At 36.4% G+C, this 20838-nt stretch overlaps 1 protein-coding gene across 1 annotated transcript in view; it reads right to left on the bottom strand.

Annotated features, from left to right (window-relative positions):
* Nucleotides 1-942: 942 nt before the first annotated feature.
* tusc3 (tumor suppressor candidate 3) overlaps nt 943-20838 on the bottom strand; it is a 76664-nt gene continuing 56768 nt past the window's right edge. Inside the window, exons 7-10 of the mRNA XM_079616791.1 lie at nt 14555-14618; nt 12949-13023; nt 3291-3381; nt 943-1055 (exon numbers count right to left, since the gene is read on the bottom strand). Of these exons, the coding sequence (XP_079472917.1) occupies nt 1040-1055; nt 3291-3381; nt 12949-13023; nt 14555-14618 (246 nt within the window). The 3' untranslated portion in view covers nt 943-1039. The remainder of the gene's footprint in view (nt 1056-3290; nt 3382-12948; nt 13024-14554; nt 14619-20838) is intronic.

The following is a 20838-nucleotide window of genomic DNA, read 5'->3' as shown; positions in this document are numbered from 1 at the left end:
CGTTTGTGTGCCACATAGAAAATGGATTTACTGTGGATTATGAATCATTATAAAAACATACAAGTAATGATTTTAATATGAACCGCTCACCACATGCATTAGAAAACATTTCTAATATTTTGAATCATTTGTTTTATTAATTGAGATTTAAGTACAGTATTAAAACATCTGAAGTAAACATGTTTGTGCTCTTGACCTAAAAAGGGCTTCTTAGGTGGCAGAATTAGGCTTCGTTATAGACGTCGAATTACGATCACAATCATTAATTAAATACTTTTTTATGAGTAATAAAATGAAAGTAGATGCGCCAATAAATGTGTATTAGAAGCTTTAAGGCAGGGTTGACATTATTGTCTGTGATGACAGCTAATTTAGATTAAATTCTTAAAGGAAATCTTTGCTTCTAAGAAAAATGTCATGGGCGTTATCAGCCAGTTCTCTTGTTTGAAGTTAAATAAATATGTTAGTTCGGATATTGGATTGAATTTAATTGGATCGGTGGTAGCAGAGTTGGTTTTAATAAAGAAGATTAAAAACCCCTTTCATGACCTACCCAAAATAATGGGGAAAAAAATACTGAAATATTCCTTCACAGATTTCAGAAGAGAGAGAGAGAGAGAGAGAGAGAGAGAGAGAGAGAGAGAGAAGGGGAGAAAGCGAGTGAAAAGGAGAAAAAAACTGACTGAAGGGGACAAAAAGAGGACACAATCTGCTGAGGCGCGCACAATGGCCTCAAGAGAGGTATCATAAACGGCAATAACAAATAACAGCCTCACACACACAGATGCACGCACAAACACGCTTCTCTCCCCGCAAAACCTTCAGGACAAAATCCTCAATTTGCAATTAAAAATAAAAAACTGGTCATACAAGCAAGCGAACAATTCATGTGACTTCAGTGGACACGCACACACTTAAAGACAGACCACGCAGTGCACGGCAGTGGGTAATAGTTCAGTTTATTTATTTTATGTCACACATGCAGTGCGTTACAGTCAAACAGCAGTTGAATCTGAAGTTCTTTCTTCACGGCATTATCTTATTTAATCAGGAAGCTGAAAGAGAAGGGAAGAGAAAAATAGAGTGAGAAGGAAAAAGAGAAGAGTGTGAATGATTAAATGTTCGCTGACGAAGTGAAGTCATCGTCCAATCATTATGGGAAGATCTCTATAGACTGCAAAAGGTCATTCACTAGAGTCTCTACAATTACCACAGTTTCTGTACATTTAAATGAGTTTTATTAGATTCATTAGATAGCATTCGGTCTGGGCTGATGTACATGAACGGTTCAGCAAGCAACGGAATGTTTCAGAATTTCTTCAGCGCTATTGACAGTGCTTTTGAAGGAATATTTTATGAAAATGAATCATTCTTGTCCACTTTCATTCACGGACTCATTTTCCGGTCAGGAAAACTTGTAAAGACTTTGCTTCCTTTTCCTTCCTCCAAACACGGACTATACGTAGCAATATATCCTTGGACTTATTCAAGCTAAGTTAACCCCAAAGCTTGACAGATGAAAATAGAGCAAAACATTATGATGCTAAAACACTATCTGCGCATCTATACACATACAGTACATGTTTTATTAAAGTGATCCTATTTAGCTTTTTTACATTTTCAACTTTCTTTAATGTGTAATCTTGCTGTTTGAGCATGAAAAAGGTCTGCAGAGTTACAAAGTTCACTCAAAATGGAGTTATTCTCCATATCAGTGCACACTGTTTCTGAACTCCCTGAAATGCTTAATTTGTAGTCTTCAGTTTTCTTTGAGGAATGTACACACCACAATTTTCCTCATTTAAATAATTCCTGCCAGAAGCATACACAAAAAAAAAGGGGTGAGGCCTGCCTTAGTAGTGTGTTGAAACTAGCGGTTATGATAAGGGGCGTGATATTTCTGAAACTCGCTCAAAGCGGTTGACTTATCACAACAAACTCCAGCCAACCAATCAGAGCACATAGTACTTTTCAGAAGGAGGGGCCTCATTGAGACCAGAACCAAACAGAGCGTTACTGACAGACTGGGATGAGAGGTGCTGCAATAATTTAAAATTTGGCAAAAAAAATTATATATATATATATATATAGTTTTTTGAACATGCAAGAATGAAAACCTATTCTAGTAGACTCCAAAAAAAATCAAGACTTTGAAAAAAGGGCATAATAGGTCCACTTTAAAGCAACACTAAAAGACTTTTCTTCTTTGGTCGCCCTACAGGTTGGAAGCGGAATTGTCCATTACAGCTGTCATAAATAATTTGACCTACTGCAGCCTACTGTCGCACGCACGCTCGCTGTTTATCCAGCACCGGCTTTGGAATGAACGATGTGAAAGAAAGAAAATCTAAATAATGACTATTGTAACTCTTGACGTAAAGGAAGTCAAATTTTTAGTTTTCTTATGTCTCATTCGAACTACAAAAAACGCGACCCGGTCTGGCAAACTTAAATAGTGTGGTTATAGCAGATATAGGGCCGCAAAGCGAATCCAGAAGTGCCTTTCACCCTGTTACGACTTGATGAATCACTGATACGGTTTTGGAAACATTATCTTAAGGTAAAACAATTTCTTTAGTGTTGCTTTAAAGAAATCGGTTGTGGTTGTGAGAGAAATTGGTCGAAATGTGTTTACAGTAATGCACTTACAATGGATGTCTAGTTTAAATGTGCAGCTTGTATTCTAATAATAAAAATAAATAACTGTTCATTGTTTGAAGCGTAAAGTTATCTAAATTGTCATTTAGCAGTGGGACTACAGTTCCAGGGAGATTAACTTATTTATTATTTATTACTGACGTAATTCATCTTAGTGGAGTAAGCTCCATGTAACAGTACTTTGCAAATAGTTACAATAACTCGTATATCATGGTGTGTATATCATGCGAGAGTTATATGTTCTCACCAGCTTCAAATGGTCTTGGCATAAGCTGTACTACTATTCTACTACAAGTCATTGTAATTAGTCTCATACTAACATGAAGTCTTGTGGCTGTGCTTTCATATATTATTATTAGTGCATTCTAACATTTAATCCAGAGCTCAAATTGTGTCTGGTAGAATTCCACTGTAAGTGCATTACTGTAAAAAACAAAAAACAAAAAAATTGTGTGTGTGGGACAAAGGTAACCAACATTCGTAGAGCTTAACTTTAATTGAACCCATAACATTGCTGTGAAAGTCAAAGCAGAGAACAACATTTACAAAAAATATATGTATTGCACTGCACAAAAAATACTTCAGTACAACAAGAGTGTGTTTTAACAGCGATGTACTGCATTACATCTTACCTGTAAGGATAACCATGATATTTTGATCTGAAGATGGACAGCAGGAAGCTAAAGAAGAACACCACTAAACCAAGCCCAACAAGACAGATAACTGTAAAACAGAAAAAAAAAAAAAAAAAAGCACAGTGAGTGTCACTCTCTTAGTGAGCTAAATAATGCCTACATTGATTAAACTTGATTAGTATGCTACAATGGTATTCTATAATGGGATTAAGCCGTTGGTGAAAATCACTTTTCATGATCTTTGATCTAAGAGCTAATCCCAAACAGCCATCTTAAATTAAGCCATTACTAATGAATGAAACAATAATCGCTACTTAAATGCTTATAAAACATGCTGCATCAGCTTCTTGAGATACTGCCCAACATTTTATAACCTGTTAAATCACATTATAAAGTGACTTTAAAGATTAGTCAATGATGCCTTAAACATTGTGCTATTGGAATAAAAAAGCTGATTTTATCAAGGAAAATAAAATAAATAATTCACAATACTGCAGTGCATATTCTTTGCCTACTGCTCCCAAAGAAATGACTGGATTGAGCATGCATATTTAAAATCACATACATTTATGCACTTTTGTATACACTGACAAATGCAAAATGTATAGCATCCAGAGAGACAGAAGACTGCAAAAGTTTACTAATGTCTGACGTCGATGGACCGAACTGAAGAAATGAACCAGAGAAGTTTCTATGTCAAAGAATTCGGAGCCCCAGAGCAAACCTTCCTATTACATAATCACTTTTAAAAGGGACCTATTAGACTACATCTTGTAAAAAGGGTATACGTCTCAGTTGTCCCCAGGATGTGTCTGAACTTTCAGCTCAAAATACCCCACAGATATTGTATTATACCATGTTGTAAATGCCCATTTTTGTGTGGAAGGAAATAGGGCAGAGCCTTTACAGCTCGTGCCTCGGATACTCTGCCAAAAACTAAAACATCTGTTTGATTTTGATTATCATCTCTATCGCAGTCAAGCTCACATGACATTGCAGTTCTTCATCATCATGAAAGTGTATTATCTGCATGCGTTTTAAAGCCATATCAGTCTTAACTTCTGCTATATGGTTTTCTGAGCGCACACATTCAAAGCACACACACACATACAGTAGATATGGACGGCACCCTGTGTGTATTAAATTTCTATTTCACGTCTGATTGCGCTTAAACTAGGGCTGCACGATTTGGGGAAAATGTCATATTGCGATTATTGAGGTCAATATTGAGATTGCGATATAATAAACAAACGGTTTCATGAGTCAACTTGCTTGGTTCTCAAGGAAAATGCACACACAGATTAGTGATAATGCTGAAATGTGTATTTCTCAACTCAAACTAGCAACAACAACTAAATGATTAATAACCCCTATAATGATCAATAAGCCATAGATATCTGGATAAAACATTACAGTGATTCCGTCATTACAATTCAAAGCTATATATTTTTTTTAAAACATTTATTAGGCTTCAAAAAATATAACAACTTTTAATTTAAGTGAACTTCAAACAATCCTCACATAAACCCATAAAAAATAAAAATAAAACATATTTATCTGTGCCCTTCCCATCTAACAGGTAGGACATATACAGCAATTGAATAAAGTTATCAAACAGTCTGCGCTGCATACATTATATATAGAGTAATCCTTATTAAAGTTACAAAAGTTATTTAGTCAAGAGCAGTGAGTTTTTTTCTCTGTTCCCTTTGTTCTTTGATTAACTTTAACGACAGAGATAATTAGTGGCTACTGTGTACCGTCCCTTTAAGACCAGCCGCTGCTGACAGAGACGTGCATCTCACACGCGCCTCATTCTCTCACGAGTCACAACTCTTTACGTTCATCCTAAGACTGCTCTATGAAGATACTCGACAAAAAGACATTTTGGCATAATTGTGTGTGTTATTTTTCCGTTCAAGCGCGAAAGAGAACTGTATTCTGGCGTACTGTCTTGTGCGCACGTAAGATACTAGCGCGACTATACTTTTTGTCTTGTCGCGCATGAATGGTTTAAAAGCATTGCATGAATAAGATCGGGATCATGAAATCACTCAATGCTGCTATCAAATGCTCTGGCGAGGAGATAAACATGGCGGACTGTGTACAGCTCACTGAGGGCGGGGTCTATGCTAATAGGGCAGAGTCCGTCATCAGTCGTGGGCGGGGTCTGTGCATTTGTGACATCACAAAAAGCTAGAATTAGCAAATGGCATGTTCTGAGAAACTTGTGATTTATGGGGATTTAAAAAGAGAGGAGTGGGTGCATTTTTACTATGGCAGAGTGGTTTTGTACACACACTGCCAACACACCATGTTCAAACACCATGTAAAAGTGAATTTTGCATAATACTGTTAGGTCCCCTTTAAGTCAACATTTCCAGAAAGTTAACTTTGGCAAGCTCTTTCAAACTCCCGAAATGAAGAAAAAAAGTATGTAATTTTGTTCGAAATGACATCACACCAGTTTGTTTTTATTTTTTTTTATTTTTATTTTTTTTCTGTATTGAGTTCTTGAGTTAGCTAAATAGTTCTTGATATCCTTTTTACATAGGATAATAGTCCTGGTTTCTTTAAAGGCACAAGTTGGTTTCCAAATGGCTGCATGTGCATGTGAGAGAGTCAGCGTGTAAGTAGTAAACATATTAAAGAGCGAGGCAGTGGCAGCTGCTGTTTAGCTGAATGAGAAGCTAATCAGAGCTTAATCAAAGTGTGTTAACCTCCTCAAAAGAGAGGGGCACCTCCAATTACACCACACCGCCAGCACTGTTCCTCTCCAGATTAGTCATCCAGAAACACCCTCTTATCCCGGGATCACACATACACAGAGAGCTTTTAATTTAAAGTTTCAGTATCTACTGAACTTCCCTAAAGACTTGTTTTCAAGGCTTCATGCGACAGCGTTTACTCTGAGACCTTGATGTTCTCGAGCCTATTATTGTTTCCCTAAAACACAAGCCTTCCCATAAGACACGCGGTAGTAGCCGCAAAAGGACTCTGCATTACACAAAAATGACGAACATGACTAACTGAGATGTGACATTTAAAAGCTGCTAAACATTTACTTTCAGGGTCGTCTGTGTCACAGGGTAACTAATGCGATGTTGCTAAATAACAGCACTCTGGTGGAATCACATTTGGCTGACTTTCCTACAACTGGATGGAGTCGCTTGCCGTAAATGTTTCTGCGGGGGGAGGGGTGTTTAAAAATACAGCGTCACTACTCCGGCAATCTTCATTTAGCATTTTCCTATTTTAAATGCTTCGAGTCAGTGTGTTTCCTTGACGACCGCTGGGTTTGATCAACCGCTCGCTGTGTAAGTATTCTTATTCTGCATAGCAGCAATTAACATTTTTAAGTCACCAGAGGTTGAGTTTTTTTTTTCTGTTTTAGATAGAAGTAAAAGTACAAAAATTATACAAAATTAAAGGAATTGTTCACCCAAAAATGTTGTTATGTTTTGTTTTGTTCAATACAATGAAAGTTAATAGGATTGAATGTTGCTTTGGACCCCACATTGTTCAAAATATCTGTTTTGTTCCATAGAAGAAAGTCATACAGGTTTGCAATGACATAAGAGTGAGTATGATGACATAACTTTAATTTTTAGCTGAACTGTTCCTTTAACAACATTATTATTTTCTCCATTTTCTATGGAAACCATGCAGACTTCAGTTAAAGGGTATTTGGAACACAGATTGGATAGTTGGATATTGTAAATTAAGGCAGGAATGCATGTAAACACTAGTTTATTTAGTTGTGAACTTGTGGAGGTATATATCATTGTTTATGATCATAAATGCAGGTTTATTACATTGCTGCTTTTTGGTTTATGGACCAAACATCTGGACCAGATATCTGCTAGCTTCCTGTTGCGATCAGTTTTAAAGCACATCTTTGCACTTATTTGTTAAATCTTTTTAATACACATCAGCTTTCTGGACTAATCATTCATAACTTTTGTGATATAAAACATTGGAACTCTTCACTCTTCACAAGCTTCTGCACTAGTTTTTTTTACTAGTGAATGTTTTATTTTCTCCCTAATGGCCCAGCACACAATAGTTTGCCTTTGGCTATGCATTAAATATAATTTTTATGATGATGCGCCTAATAAGATACTCCATCTGCTTTCTTTACAAATGTGTTTAATGCTGTATAATGGGCTATTCCCTCTAAAGTGTATGTCCCAAATGTATAAAGGCTTTATAAAAATACTCTTAGTATGTTAAGGAATATTTTGAGATGAATTCTATCTGCAGCATGAAATAAAATACATCTTGCTCATCACAAAGTGTTAAACAGTAAGTTGTTGAAAGAAATGCACTAAAAAGTATATGAAGCGATCATTGTCAGACTTATTTTATGTTTACATGACCAATGTTAGATGGGGAGTTGTTTGGAAACAATCATTGTTTCTGTAATTACACACTTGATTTGTATTTAACCTGGAATCTAAATTTAATAATGTGAGCCCTTTCATTTTTATTGGGTATTTTGTGTATTGAGCAAAACTCAACAGACACTCAATTTCCTAGTTGTTGGAGGGCAGTGAACAGGATTTTTCTGCATATACTGTAGGTCGACCCCTCTAACCTTGTTGGGAAAAAGTCAATATCCATTATAGTCTCTCAAGGTGTTGCATTACTCAAGCATTTTACAGTGTGTTGTTATGACTGGTGGAAACAACCCACTATTTTTTTTTCTGTCAGGCAAGGACCTGCATTTAAGCTGACTGCCTTTATGTGCTGGAATGTTTTCTGCTTACAAGTAACAATACTCAGTTCTTTAAATATATCCAGTCACAAAGCCTCACCGTTTACCATCAGCAGATGCTTTTGTAGAGGCATTAACAGTGAGGTTATTTTGTCCCTAGAAAATCCCCATAGGAAATATTTCTACTGTCACATTATAGCTTTGGGATGACATCTGAAAAAGAGTCCGTTCTGGAAGTGACCTATGATGCTAAGATGACTTTCACTACATTGTTAACGTTGAGGATGCACATCCCACAGATGGTTCACTAACCATGAACCAATTGGCTTTACATTTGAGAGTGGACTTCAGCAATGGTAAAATGGGAGACTGTATCCTACTTTATTTTCAATGGAAATGCGTTGGTATACATATTGACTTATATACTGTTTTAGAATTGCAAAACAATTACTCAATAAATGTTCAGGCAAACCCCTGTGAAAAAAAAAACTGTATTCATATTTTCATAACGTTATAATCAAAGCGGAAGCGCAGAGGATAGAGCGAAACAAAACACCAGTCACGAATTAGAAGTCTAAAATGAGATATTTTAAAGAGAAATGTCGGTTGAGCTGGAGTTTGTTGCCCAGCCCTGTTTGTTTGAACCGCGAGAGGATTCAAAGCTTACGCTACTCGTACGTCATACATCGTCAAGTGTTATTCTTTTGGCGTAAGTCGACTTGCATATAGGCCATCTGCCGGAAGATAGTTATTTTAGTCGATCAAGTTTTAAACATGGATATTTTTCTAACACAAACACATCGCTTCACACCAGAAGGCCTTTATTAACCCCTGGAGCTGTGTAGAGTACTTTTATCATGGATGGATGCACTTTGATGGACTTCAAAACCATTCACTGCCATTACAAAGCTTGGAAGAGCCAGGACATTTTTTTAATATAACTCCAATTGTATTCATCTGAAAGAAGAATGTCACACACACCTAGGATGGCTTCAGGGTGAGTAAATCACTGGCTAATTTTCATTTTTGGGTGAACTATCCCTTTAAAAATAGTTGTGTTCAGACAGCTTCAGGCCAACCCCACACATACATTAACAAAAGCGGATTTCATTTTTTTTATATATACATTTGAATAAGATGTGGCTGATATGGTTATTGAAGCATAAAAACTACACATCAAGTACAAGACAAATTACAGAAGCATGCACAGATTAATACAGACACCATATCCCTTTAAGTAAGTTCATCTATGTGACATGCACTTAAAAGCACACGCAAAATATATGCATGCATATGCATGATGACACAAATGCACGTATCTCATCAGTCAGAACTTATTACTCTAACCCCATCACATAAATTAGTCAGTGCTCCCTTCTCATGTACCTCCAGTGGCTGACAGAGGGTCACCCAGGAGTGCATACAGAGCAAACATCTGCCTCATCTGCAGGGTCTTCCTCCTCCTTTCACACCCAAGGGGAAGCACTTCGAGATGGGCACGCAACCCTTCTCCCTATGAATAACCTAAGTCTCTTCCTTTGTAAAATGACCTCTCTCCTCAACAGAGATTCCTGAGACTGACTGATGAGATTCTAATAATGCAAATTCATATATGCCTAATGGTCAATTAACAGTGACAGGTGTAGGAAAAGCCCAGTGCCGAGGTGCCACCGCCGGTTTAATGATCTGCTGCGCTAATGTGACCTCTGAACCCCCGTGCCATGGCCCTGGGGTGGCAGATGATGGCCGCTGCAAATTTGGGTGGCGTACGGGAAAATGTGAGACACAACCTCGGGAGAGAGGAAGTCAAGAAGTTACGTGTCACTAAAGCACTCGCTAATGTGAGCTTTATGAAGGATATGAATCATTTCAACGCATTCACCTGTCTAGATCAAGTCTAATCTTATATAAAACGTCTTACTGTGAAACTCTAGATTTGCATTTCCTCGAGGAAATACCAGAGCTTAGATTTTGGTTTCGTGTAAATGAAATGCCACATCAGATCTGCTTTAAACATCACAAATGCATGGGAATCACATAATGCGACACCATCTTCGCAGTATAAAGATGGCTATAGATAAGGGATGTGATTTTCTGCATTATTCAGAATGATTCGAGTCACAACTATTCGGTTTTATTCACTATAAGTTACCCAATCAAATTCACTTAAGCGGTTTTTAAAAAGGTTAAATGGCAACTACAAACTGAATTAATGAATGTACTACATTTAATATGTTTTAAATATTGCACACTACTGTAACACACTGCAATTAGTTAGACTTTTAGCATTTTGATTTAATTATGCCAACATAATTAGCCATTTAAAAGCCATATTTTAAGATTAGCAGATATGAATCGACAGGATTTATAATTGAAAGAAAAGACCACATCAATCATTATGCAGATAAATACAAGAAAACAAAATAGATTAATGGTAATTCAGTCTGCAAATATTACTATGACATGAATGCTGTTGGTTAGATTTTAAATTGCAGTGGTCGAAGGATTGTCAAACTTAAAGGGATAGTTCACCCAAAAAATTTAAATTGTGTTATTTACACACCCTCAAGTTGTTCCAAACCTGCACGAGTTTCTTTCTTATGCTGTACACAAAAGATACTTTGAAAAATGTCAGTATCCAAACAGTTGATGGACCCCATTGTAGAGTTAAACTTTTAAAACACACATTTTTAACAGCAAAAAATGCGGTCCGTCTGAACCAGCCCTAAGATTTAATTCATTCACTGTTTACAAAGGTTCAATTAGGTAATTCTGATTCAACAAACTAATTCTAAAGCAGCATTTCTTCTATTTACATGTCAAATAAAACTTTATTTGTGTGCTTGAGTGGTATTTAGCACACATTAATAACACATGCTGGGTTAAAAATGACGTGTGCATGACTTTTAAAGGGTGCTACGTATTCATGACTGCTAAAACTCCTGCGTTACACACAATCACCCACACAAACACAAATTGCAATTTCCACAATTATACACTTCTGCTGACACACACATACAGTAATTACAAGCATTTGTATCCCAGTGTATTGCATAAAGACCTCACTTCTTTTTCTGAGCAGTCTAAAATCAGAAACAAAAAGCACTCCCCTTGTTTGTCACGGAGGTGAGTTGAAAACCAAGCCAAAAATAACTCGTCATTTACATAACTCAGCATTTACATATTACCCATAATTCATCCCATTAGCATATCAAAGCTGGGGATGACTCTTTGGAGGTGGGACGGAGGCCATCACATTAAGTGCTCTTCACAGCTAATGCAGTGATAATACATGGAAAGCTATTCTTCTATCACAGTCTGGAAGCGATGCTTGTCTTTATGGGAACCCCTGAGAAGCACTTCAAGAGGGGGAGTGAGAACGAGTTTGATGTGAGAAGCTCAGAGGAAAAAAGAAAGTCATGTAAAGCAAACTTGTAAGTGGGACAGAGACTCAAGCCGGAGGTGATTTCCAGGGCCACACACCTATGCAAGATGCATACTCATGCTCAGCCAAACACACACTTTAAAACACAACTCAATAAAATATACATGTACACACAATATCAATATGCAAAGGAAAAAAATATGCTGCTTTTATGCCTGTTATAGGAAGGCTATGAAAAGAGTTCAACAAATAGATTTTTTCAACATATTCAAAATGCTCTTTTTGACATAGAATCATTGAAATAAACTAGTTTTTTCACAGTGTGAGTGGTGCTTGCCCTTGGAAAACTCAAACCTAAGATACTGAGGTTGTGGGTGGTTTGCAGGCCATTTACTGGGTGTTTATTGAACTGTGCACTTTTAGCCCTATGGACTTTTAGAAAATAAACTCTCTAACTGAACTGAGCTATACTGTTCACACTCACACTCCAACAGTGGACATACAATTCCCACCACAATGCCATTTTTAGATCTCAAACGATCTACCTATTCTGCTGTGGAAATGACAGTAGATCCATCCATCCATCCATCCATCCATCCATCCATCCATCCATCCATCCATCCATCCATCCATCCATCCATCCATCCATCCATCCATCCATCCATCCATCCATCCATCCATCCATCCATCCATCCATCCATCCATCCATCCATCCATCCATCCATCCATCCATCCATCCATCCATCCATCCATCCATCCATTTTGTTTTGATGAATTTTGGAATAAATTGGCATTCTTCTTTGTCTTGCTAAAGCAAATGTCACACTTTCAGCATAATATAAATAAAGTATTGCATGATTGGAAATAACAAATATATTCTGGTTAGTGATGTTTACTTTCATATCTCTGTTTTCTTCACACATCTCATTTTAATTTCAAGTACACTTTTTCCTGACTCTCTTTCATGGTAACCAATTACACTAATTTCAGAAACAACTTTAATAGAAGCGAAATATCAGTGTGGTGGAAATGACACCTCAACTGTGGGACAGAAGCAATTACATATTTTCACAAATGAAATATCTATATGGTTTACGATTGTTTCATTGCTTAGATTATCATAGTTGAAAAAAAATTGTGATACAATATATTATTATAAAGTATAATCATATCTTAAGATTGAAAGTCTTGACATGATCCTTCAGAAATCATTCTTATATGCTGATATGATTGGCAAGAAACATTTCTTATTATCAGTGTTGAAAACAGTGCTGCTAAATATTTTTTTCAGGAATCTATGATGAACAGAAAGTTCAAAAGAACAGCATTTATTTTAAATAAAAATTGTTTGTAATTGAAATACATTCATAATATTCAGAAATGTTTCTAGAGCACCAAATCAGCATATTAGAATTAATTCCGAAGGATGATAGGTGGTTATTTTCCTTTCACGTCTCGAAGATATTTAGGTTCCTATGGCTATAGTCCTCCCTCCTTCAATGAAATATACATGTATTCTGAACACAATAGCAATATGAAAGAAAGAAACTTACTCCTTCGTTTACCCACGTCTCCCTTAGAGGTGGCTGCTTCGTTCAGAAGGACCATTCCCATGGTGATGGCCGCATCTGAGATGGAAGTCAAGGAATGACTAGTGGCATGGATGTGGTTGGTTCGCACAATAAACAGACAGGACCTGATATGACGCTTACAGTGTGCCTGCAAAGCTAAAGATCGGGCTGCAACTAAAGAAAGCATAGCTCTAGCACACAATGGGTTCAAGACACTCTTCAACTCTGAGCACACTTCACTCGGCTGGGAGGTCTCCTCAAGCCTGGGGGGAAAGCTACAGTAGGTGTCTGCAAGAGGAAGACAGACAAACACGAGGTGTTCCGCCAGCAGCCAGAAGCTCCTCTCTCCTCCAGCAGCTGAGCCAGATGCTAGCAGTGGGTCTCGGTCTGTCTGCACACTCTGTACCCATCAGGCAAAGTCAACAAACCCACGTAATTACAGGCGAGGTTCACACTGAGAATGACACTCAGAAGGACACACTCGACATGGCCAGGTGAGCAAGTGTGTGTACAGTATGTTTGAGAGTTTCTATGAGGATAAACACAGACATGTGTAAGAACATTTCATACAGCTGCACCTCGATGGATTTTGACAACCACAGATGAGTAGACGAGACTATTTGACATAAAATAAGAATCATTTTAGTTTCCAAAATGTATACATTCAAAAGTTTGGGGTCGGGACTTTTAATACAATTTTGTTTCTCTTATGCTCACCAATGGTGCAGTTATTTAATACAAAAATACAGTAAAAATTGTAATATTGTAAAATATTATTGCAATTTAAAATAACAATTTTCTATTTTAATACATGTAAAAAAAATATATTAATTTATGTGATGGCAAAGCTGAATTTTCAGCATCTTTACTCCAGTCTCCAGTGTCACATGATCCTTCAGAAATCATTCTGAATCATAATATACTGACTTTGTTCTTAAGAACAATTATTATACATGTAGGAAAAACAGTTGTGCTGCTTAATATTTTTGTGGAAACAACAATTTATTTTGGAACATAATAAAACTATCTATCTATCTATCTATCTATCTATCTATCTATCTATCTATCTATCTATCTATCTATCTATCTATCTATCTATCTATCTATCTATCTATATCTATCTATAATAAAAATCAATATCTTAAGGCTGATTTATACTTCTGCATTGGACCTAGAATTGATACGTTGTTACAATTTTGGAAAGGTGCACTTCAGGCTACACAGATGTAGCAACAGGTACAACGCAGAAGTATAAATCAGCTTTTACTGACCCTAAACATTTGAACAGTATTGCATTTAACTAACATATATCCTGTTTTATTTTTATCTTGTCATAGTTGTTGTCAGCAGTACAGTATGTGTAAATAAAAATTATATATTTATTTTTGGTTTCATTTTTGCTAACAAAAAAATCCGCAACACTAAAATCGTAGTCTACGCTAAAATTATTCTACATTTCTACATTTTCAAAAGTTAACAGAAGGAGGAACAGACCTTTGTGAAGTCAGTGGGTTATTACGGTTAACTTCATTAACAGAACAATGAGCCAGGTCCATTGTGCAGAGGGAGGCTTTATGTGAAAGGATATTCAACAGAAGAATAATGTGAGATTCAGCCACAAATTGAGCTTGACTGCTGCCGTGGATATAACTCTGAAAAAGAGAAAAACAACAACAACAAGATGACAAACAAGCAGACAATAGACCTTTAAAGCTCAGCTTTCACAGAGCAGTATCACTGGATACCCCGATACTACGGCTTTTTGACAAGTTATGCTTTATCATTTTTATCATACTGCAAATGCGTGAATACAAACCACACACTCCACCGCTGACTTTGTATTTAAAACATAAATAAATATAATCTTAGAAGAGAAAAGGTCAGATAGAAAATAGCCAATAGACAAAGGTCAAGGCTGAAGAATGAAAAGAAAACTTGACAATAAGTGATAAAAGCTTCAATGGGTCAATGAAAAGAGCACTGAAGCATTCTAACACATCAAGTCATAATGACATCTCCTGCTCTCTGGAGTAAAACCACTCTAGATGTAGCACAAGCAAAACCTTCATTCATCAGCGGTAGATGAATGTGCAGGAACATCGCAGAATGGATGCAGCTTCAATGAAAGACCGAAGTTTCCAGCCTTGAAAAGCTTCTAAAACTTCTACTGCATGGAGTTTTAAAGAGATAGTTCATACAAGCATTAGGTTAACTCATTTCATTACCATCAAACATGAGTCGCTATAAACACAATGAAACGTTCCTTATAACGTGGAACACAAAAGGAGTAATTCAGCAGAATGTCCACGATGCTCTTTTCCATACAATAAAAAAAAAAGAAACGATGCAATGTAATTATTATACAATTATTTAAAAAAAAAACTTAGGACTCATGCAATAGAACAGACTGAAATTTAAGTCTGAATATGTTATTATGTTGTGTTTGGAAGGAAAAGAACAATCACTGAGGCTTAAACTGATATAATGAGCCAGTGCACCAACGTAACTTGTAAAATCTACAGCTTTAGAAATCAAAACTTTGGAAACACAATGTATTCAATCCATCTACTAACATGTTTACATATGAGGTCTAAAAGAAGCGGTATAACATGATAATATATTAGATAAACTCACAGTTGGAAAAAGTAATTTCAAGGTGAGATAAACCCATTCTTTAAGAGCGATGTATCTTTTAGTTCAGGGGATTTTTTTGTATTGTCATACAATTCTATCTAGATTTAGGGATCAACTAGATACCATCACTGAATGTCACTGAAATATATGACTGAATTTCATCATTTTGAATGAAGCCTATGTTGAGACAAAAATATAAATGCAAAAACATCTGTATGACTGATTTGAGCGGAAATCTACTCACAAGTATTGAATGCTTTTGATGTTCAGTGTGACACTAAATATAAAATAATCAATAGTCGACTTGAACGCAGCAATAACAAAGTATTGAGGAACTAAACACTGCCATAAGCGGCTCCTCGATACTCAAGGCTGTTGTCACTTGCAGCATTTCATGTAGAAACAGAATAAAAGAAAGATACGGGGGGATTGTGAAAAGTAGGGATCCATTAAGAAGAAGATATGAGCAAATAGGCCAGTGCATTTATCACTGTCATGTCACCTGTCGCCTCTGGGTTAACGCATCTGCTAACATTTAAACACAGCCATACCCTGCATATTTTCATATGAAAGAAAATGACATTAGAAGCTCTTTCAGCACTAACACAGAGAGACACAACTGTATTATTCTACGTATATGCCGTATCTGTCATTGGGCATTTGCGACTTAAAAAGAGTAATTTGTTACTGTTGAAAACACCCGCAAGTATTTTTACTTATTTATTTGGCAACTTTTTGTTTAGAAGTCATTTATTAATATTTTTTGTTTGTTTGTTTTGGGGGATTATGTCATTTTTATTAAAAAGACAGTGAAAAGGGTGATATAAAGAGATAGGAAGAAGAAACGAAAACTGAATCAGGAAATAACAAGCTGGAGCAAGAAGCCACGTCCACAACTGTAAATCACTTATTAATATATAAATTGCAGTTCAAATTTATATTAGAATGGTTAATACTTAAAATTGAAATTAAACAATCAACTGACATAACTAATTTGAATACTGTCGCTGTCGGGTGGAAACATTGTATGTCCAAAACCACTACTTTACCGGAAATGAAAAAAAGTTGAGATTGTGGCTTTATATATGGTCAGACACTTGCATGTGTCATTATATTATTAACATTCTATTAAAATCAAGCTCAAATATTATGAGTTTTTTTTTTTTTTTTTTTACCAGCGAACCGTCCGCCATTAGAACGGCCAAATCTGAGGCAACAACTTACAGGTTATAAAGTTTACTGTATAGCTATTTGGGCTCTCAGTTTTTTTCTCTGCAATCACTTTCAAATTACTGTAGAGCATGTGGCACTTCATTCAAGATAGAGACGGGGCAGAATTATGAGGTTTTACCAACAGTTCGATGATCCAATGGAGTTATACAGGGTTTAGTCACAAGCTCTTCTAAATATGGAGATACAAAGTTTTCGCTCGATAGAGACAGTATGACATTTGTAAGTTCATTTAGTGGCTGCTAACAACAAAACAAGAGCTTTATTAACCACACATAAACACAGTTAATGAAGTGAACAAAAGATATTTAAATACAGAAAAACAGAGGAATGAATGAAGAGGTGTAATAAAACAAGTGAGAGAATCAGTAGTTGTGAGGACAAGTGTTGGTGTCACTGTGTGGGCAGCTATATCCTCATCATACTGTTCATTTATTCAGAGTTGACTTCTGCTCTGGGCTTTGAGGCAATGCTCTAAAGAGGCGATCCAGCGTACCCATGGTGCACTAGGGTTACAGATGTCTACTTTACAGTCAGACTGACGTCACCATCCAATGAACCATCAAACATCATATTTAGTGCTCTGTGTAGGAGCATACATGACTGGATATGATCATTACAGCCGCCTACATGCATTTGTTTTCAAAAGACATTATTTTTGACTCATGCTAAAATTCTACTCCTACACTTCAAAAAGTGCACCGTCTGTTAGATGAACGTCCTGGCTTTTGAAGTTTTAAAACATGCAAATGTGAACAATTCACTAGAGTTAAATCATTACACTTGTTTTGAATTGATCATCTGTTCAATTAGCTAAATAAAACAATACAAATATCAGACTCGTCATGAAGGCGGCATATTTTTCACACCAAAAAAAAAAAATATCAGTGTATTCACGTGTGGCATGAGTGTTTTTCATTAATAATTTCACTAAGTATGAGGTCAGTTTACATTAGCCTACAAACACATTAATGTTGGTGGTGTGAAGCAAATGAAAAGTTATTAAAAATGTGCTGAGAATATAAATGTAATATAAAGGAGGAACCACCTTTCTTTGGTTTCACATATACAAACACATATGAATGAATATGAGAATAAATCTCTATAGTGCCATTAGGTTTAGCCTTGAAATTCAAAGACAGAAACTCAGTCAAAATGCCTGGGGAGACTTCAATAGCGGTTTAATGGTATACTGGATTCTCAATAATGCCACTAATTTCCTCCAGAGAACAACAGACAGTAGTGCCACACGGAGAATGAATCAGCAGCCGTACTTTTGTGGTTAAAGGCATGAAAAAGTGCCAGTTGACTTCATTCTTCTTTATCTTCCTCTGTTGCGTTCTTGAAAGGATGGTTTCCCAGAATACTAAAGCACTATTCTGACCAGCTTGCAAAAAAAATTTTTTTTAGTTTATTATAATAATAGCTCTAGTATTTTGAATTACTATTATTTGTCTATTTATTCAGACAGAGCAGATAACATGGATGACTATGTGACCAGAGTACTTAAAAAGATTTACCAAAAATATGGGAGGAAATGGTCATTATTTACTCAAGTTAATGTCATTATAAAACTGTATGAATGGTTTTGCTCATCGCTACTTTACTCATCATGAACATGGCAAGAAGAATTGGAGTAGATGTCAACATTTTTACTGAATAATATTGATTATTCCTTACTTAAAGTATATGGTTTCAGATGAACCGGAAAATAGCACAAATGTAATATGAACCATTTATATGTTGCTTCTGTGTCCTTATTGAAGCTCAAAAAGTCTCCATTAATTGTACATTCATGGAAAACAATAACCAGCACCATTCCTGACAATTTTTTAAAGACTTCTTTTGTGTTCCACAGAAGAAATCAAGTCATACAGGTTTGGAACGACATGCCGGTGAGTAAATCATTACACAGTTTTCATTTTTGGGTGAACCGTTCCTTTAATCACAATGAAGTTTATACATTTTGCCACATCCCACGCAAACTTAATCTATAATAAGAAGTCAAAATATGCATAATCAGAGCTCAGATCAAAATGCTAGAGTTTCAGGCTACCAGCAGTACATGTGGAGATGCAGAGAAGTTTGATCCCAACTCCAGATAAAATGCTCTGAATTCTGCATATGGAATGTTCAAATCAGGACTGATCATTACAATGCCAAACTCCTCAAGACACCCCGCTGCATGAATCTTCCTTTGCAAAATGGCTCAAAATTGTCCCAGCAATCACTTTGATTTGCATGTAGTTTCATCTGAGCCCACTTTGAAGTTCTCTTATCGAAAAGCGATTTATCTAGCTCAAATAATATTGATGCCTTTTTTACCACGCTCCTCTTAAAAGAACACATTCTCATAATCAGCGACATAATAACGGTTGGTTTACTACGACCCATGCAACTGTTTCCAATAAACAACACTACATATTTCATCACCATGCTTGTTTTTTTGCCCTTTTCTTTTTCTTATTCCCTTCATTTTCCACTTGAATGGCTTATTTTAATGCTGCTTTCAATCTGTGAAACAACGCAAAGCTCTTACTCAAAAACCCAGAGGAACATGCAAAGCACATTAGTGCAATGACATAAATTCGAAAAGTAAATTGCAGTTGTGCACAATAGCCGCAATGAAAAATACCGTAATACTCTCTGTGGCCCTTACAATTGATCTGATGAATAGAGAATTACAGAATGTGTTCTCTTTCCTTAGACAGGGAAAATAGCGGCAGCTAAGTGTGAGTAGGGAGGAATAAGTTCAATGCTATGCACTATAATTGGACAATGAATATGGGATTATTCAATTAGGGATACAAATCTATGAGAGACCATGCATTTATTCAGGATTATACATTCGGAGACTGATGGCTAGAGACAATCATGTCTGACCGGACATTTCTTTGGGGTGTTGAACTGAACTTCATAGCATAACATGAAGTCACTATGGATATCTTTGTCTGCTTGCTTCCTAAGTCAAAATGTATGAGATTCTTGTTTTTCAGCCCCTTGTGCACATTGTACACTCTGTAGGTTTTGGAGAAAGCCCTGCTGTTTAAACTGTTAAATTTCACACTTAATTGCTGTAATATAAGTGATGTGTGATTTTAAACCGCAAAAGACACATTTTCTTCTTCAGGGACGTACAGTCACCTAATAGTTCGGATGTAGTAACCTTTGCAAATCATTTGTTCCTGTTTTTTTTCCCTCACTGTTTTAAGACTTCACTATTAAAGGTCAAAAGAATGAGTCAGTGATGGAGATAAATGAAAAGTCAACAAAGCAGAAAAGAGAGAGAGAGAGAGAGAGAGAGAGAGAGAGAGAGAGAGAGAGAGAGAGAGAGAGAGAGAGTGTGAGTGAGTGAGTGAGTGAGTGAGTGAGTGAGTGAGTGAGTGAGTGAGAGAGAGAGAGAGAGAGAGAGAGAGAGAGAGAGAGAGAGAGAGAGAGAGAGAGAGAGAGAGAGAGAGAGAGAGAGAGAATATAGTAGGTGAGAATATAGTAGGTTTAAAAATATAGGTTTGATTTAGAGCACAAGTGGGATATTAATTATACATTACTGCTTACGGAGGAAGTTCAGCAAATGTAAAAAAAAAGAACCCATTCATTTTCTGTCTATTTTTTTTAATGATGCCAATGAACGCACGCACGCACGCACGCACGCACGCACGCACGCACGCACGCACGCACACACACACACACACACACTTCAAACTTTCAGGGGCAAGATTATCAAGATTAAAACTCAAGGGAAGAAACAATTTCAGAGTAATTATTAGACCTTCACCTGGCTGTAAGTAAGATGTTAACATGAAAAACTGAATAAACACACTTAAAGGGATACTTCAGGATTTAGCATTAAGCTTTGTATCAGTAGAAAACCTGTAGTACTTTCAAATTACCCTGCTTCCCTCCCTCATATCCCCCTGAGATGAGAGATTTATCAATTTTCTGTCTGTAAAAAATCCTCCGATGATGCAAAAATCTTTTTTGCGTCATCTGAGGATTTTTTGGCCAGAG

The sequence above is a fragment of the Phoxinus phoxinus genome, assembly GCF_949152265.1.
Source record: "Phoxinus phoxinus genome assembly, chromosome: 6".
NCBI classification, from domain to species: domain Eukaryota; kingdom Metazoa; phylum Chordata; class Actinopteri; order Cypriniformes; family Leuciscidae; genus Phoxinus; species Phoxinus phoxinus.
Note: the sequence above shows the minus strand (reverse complement) of the source record. Positions and strands in the feature narration are given on the sequence as shown.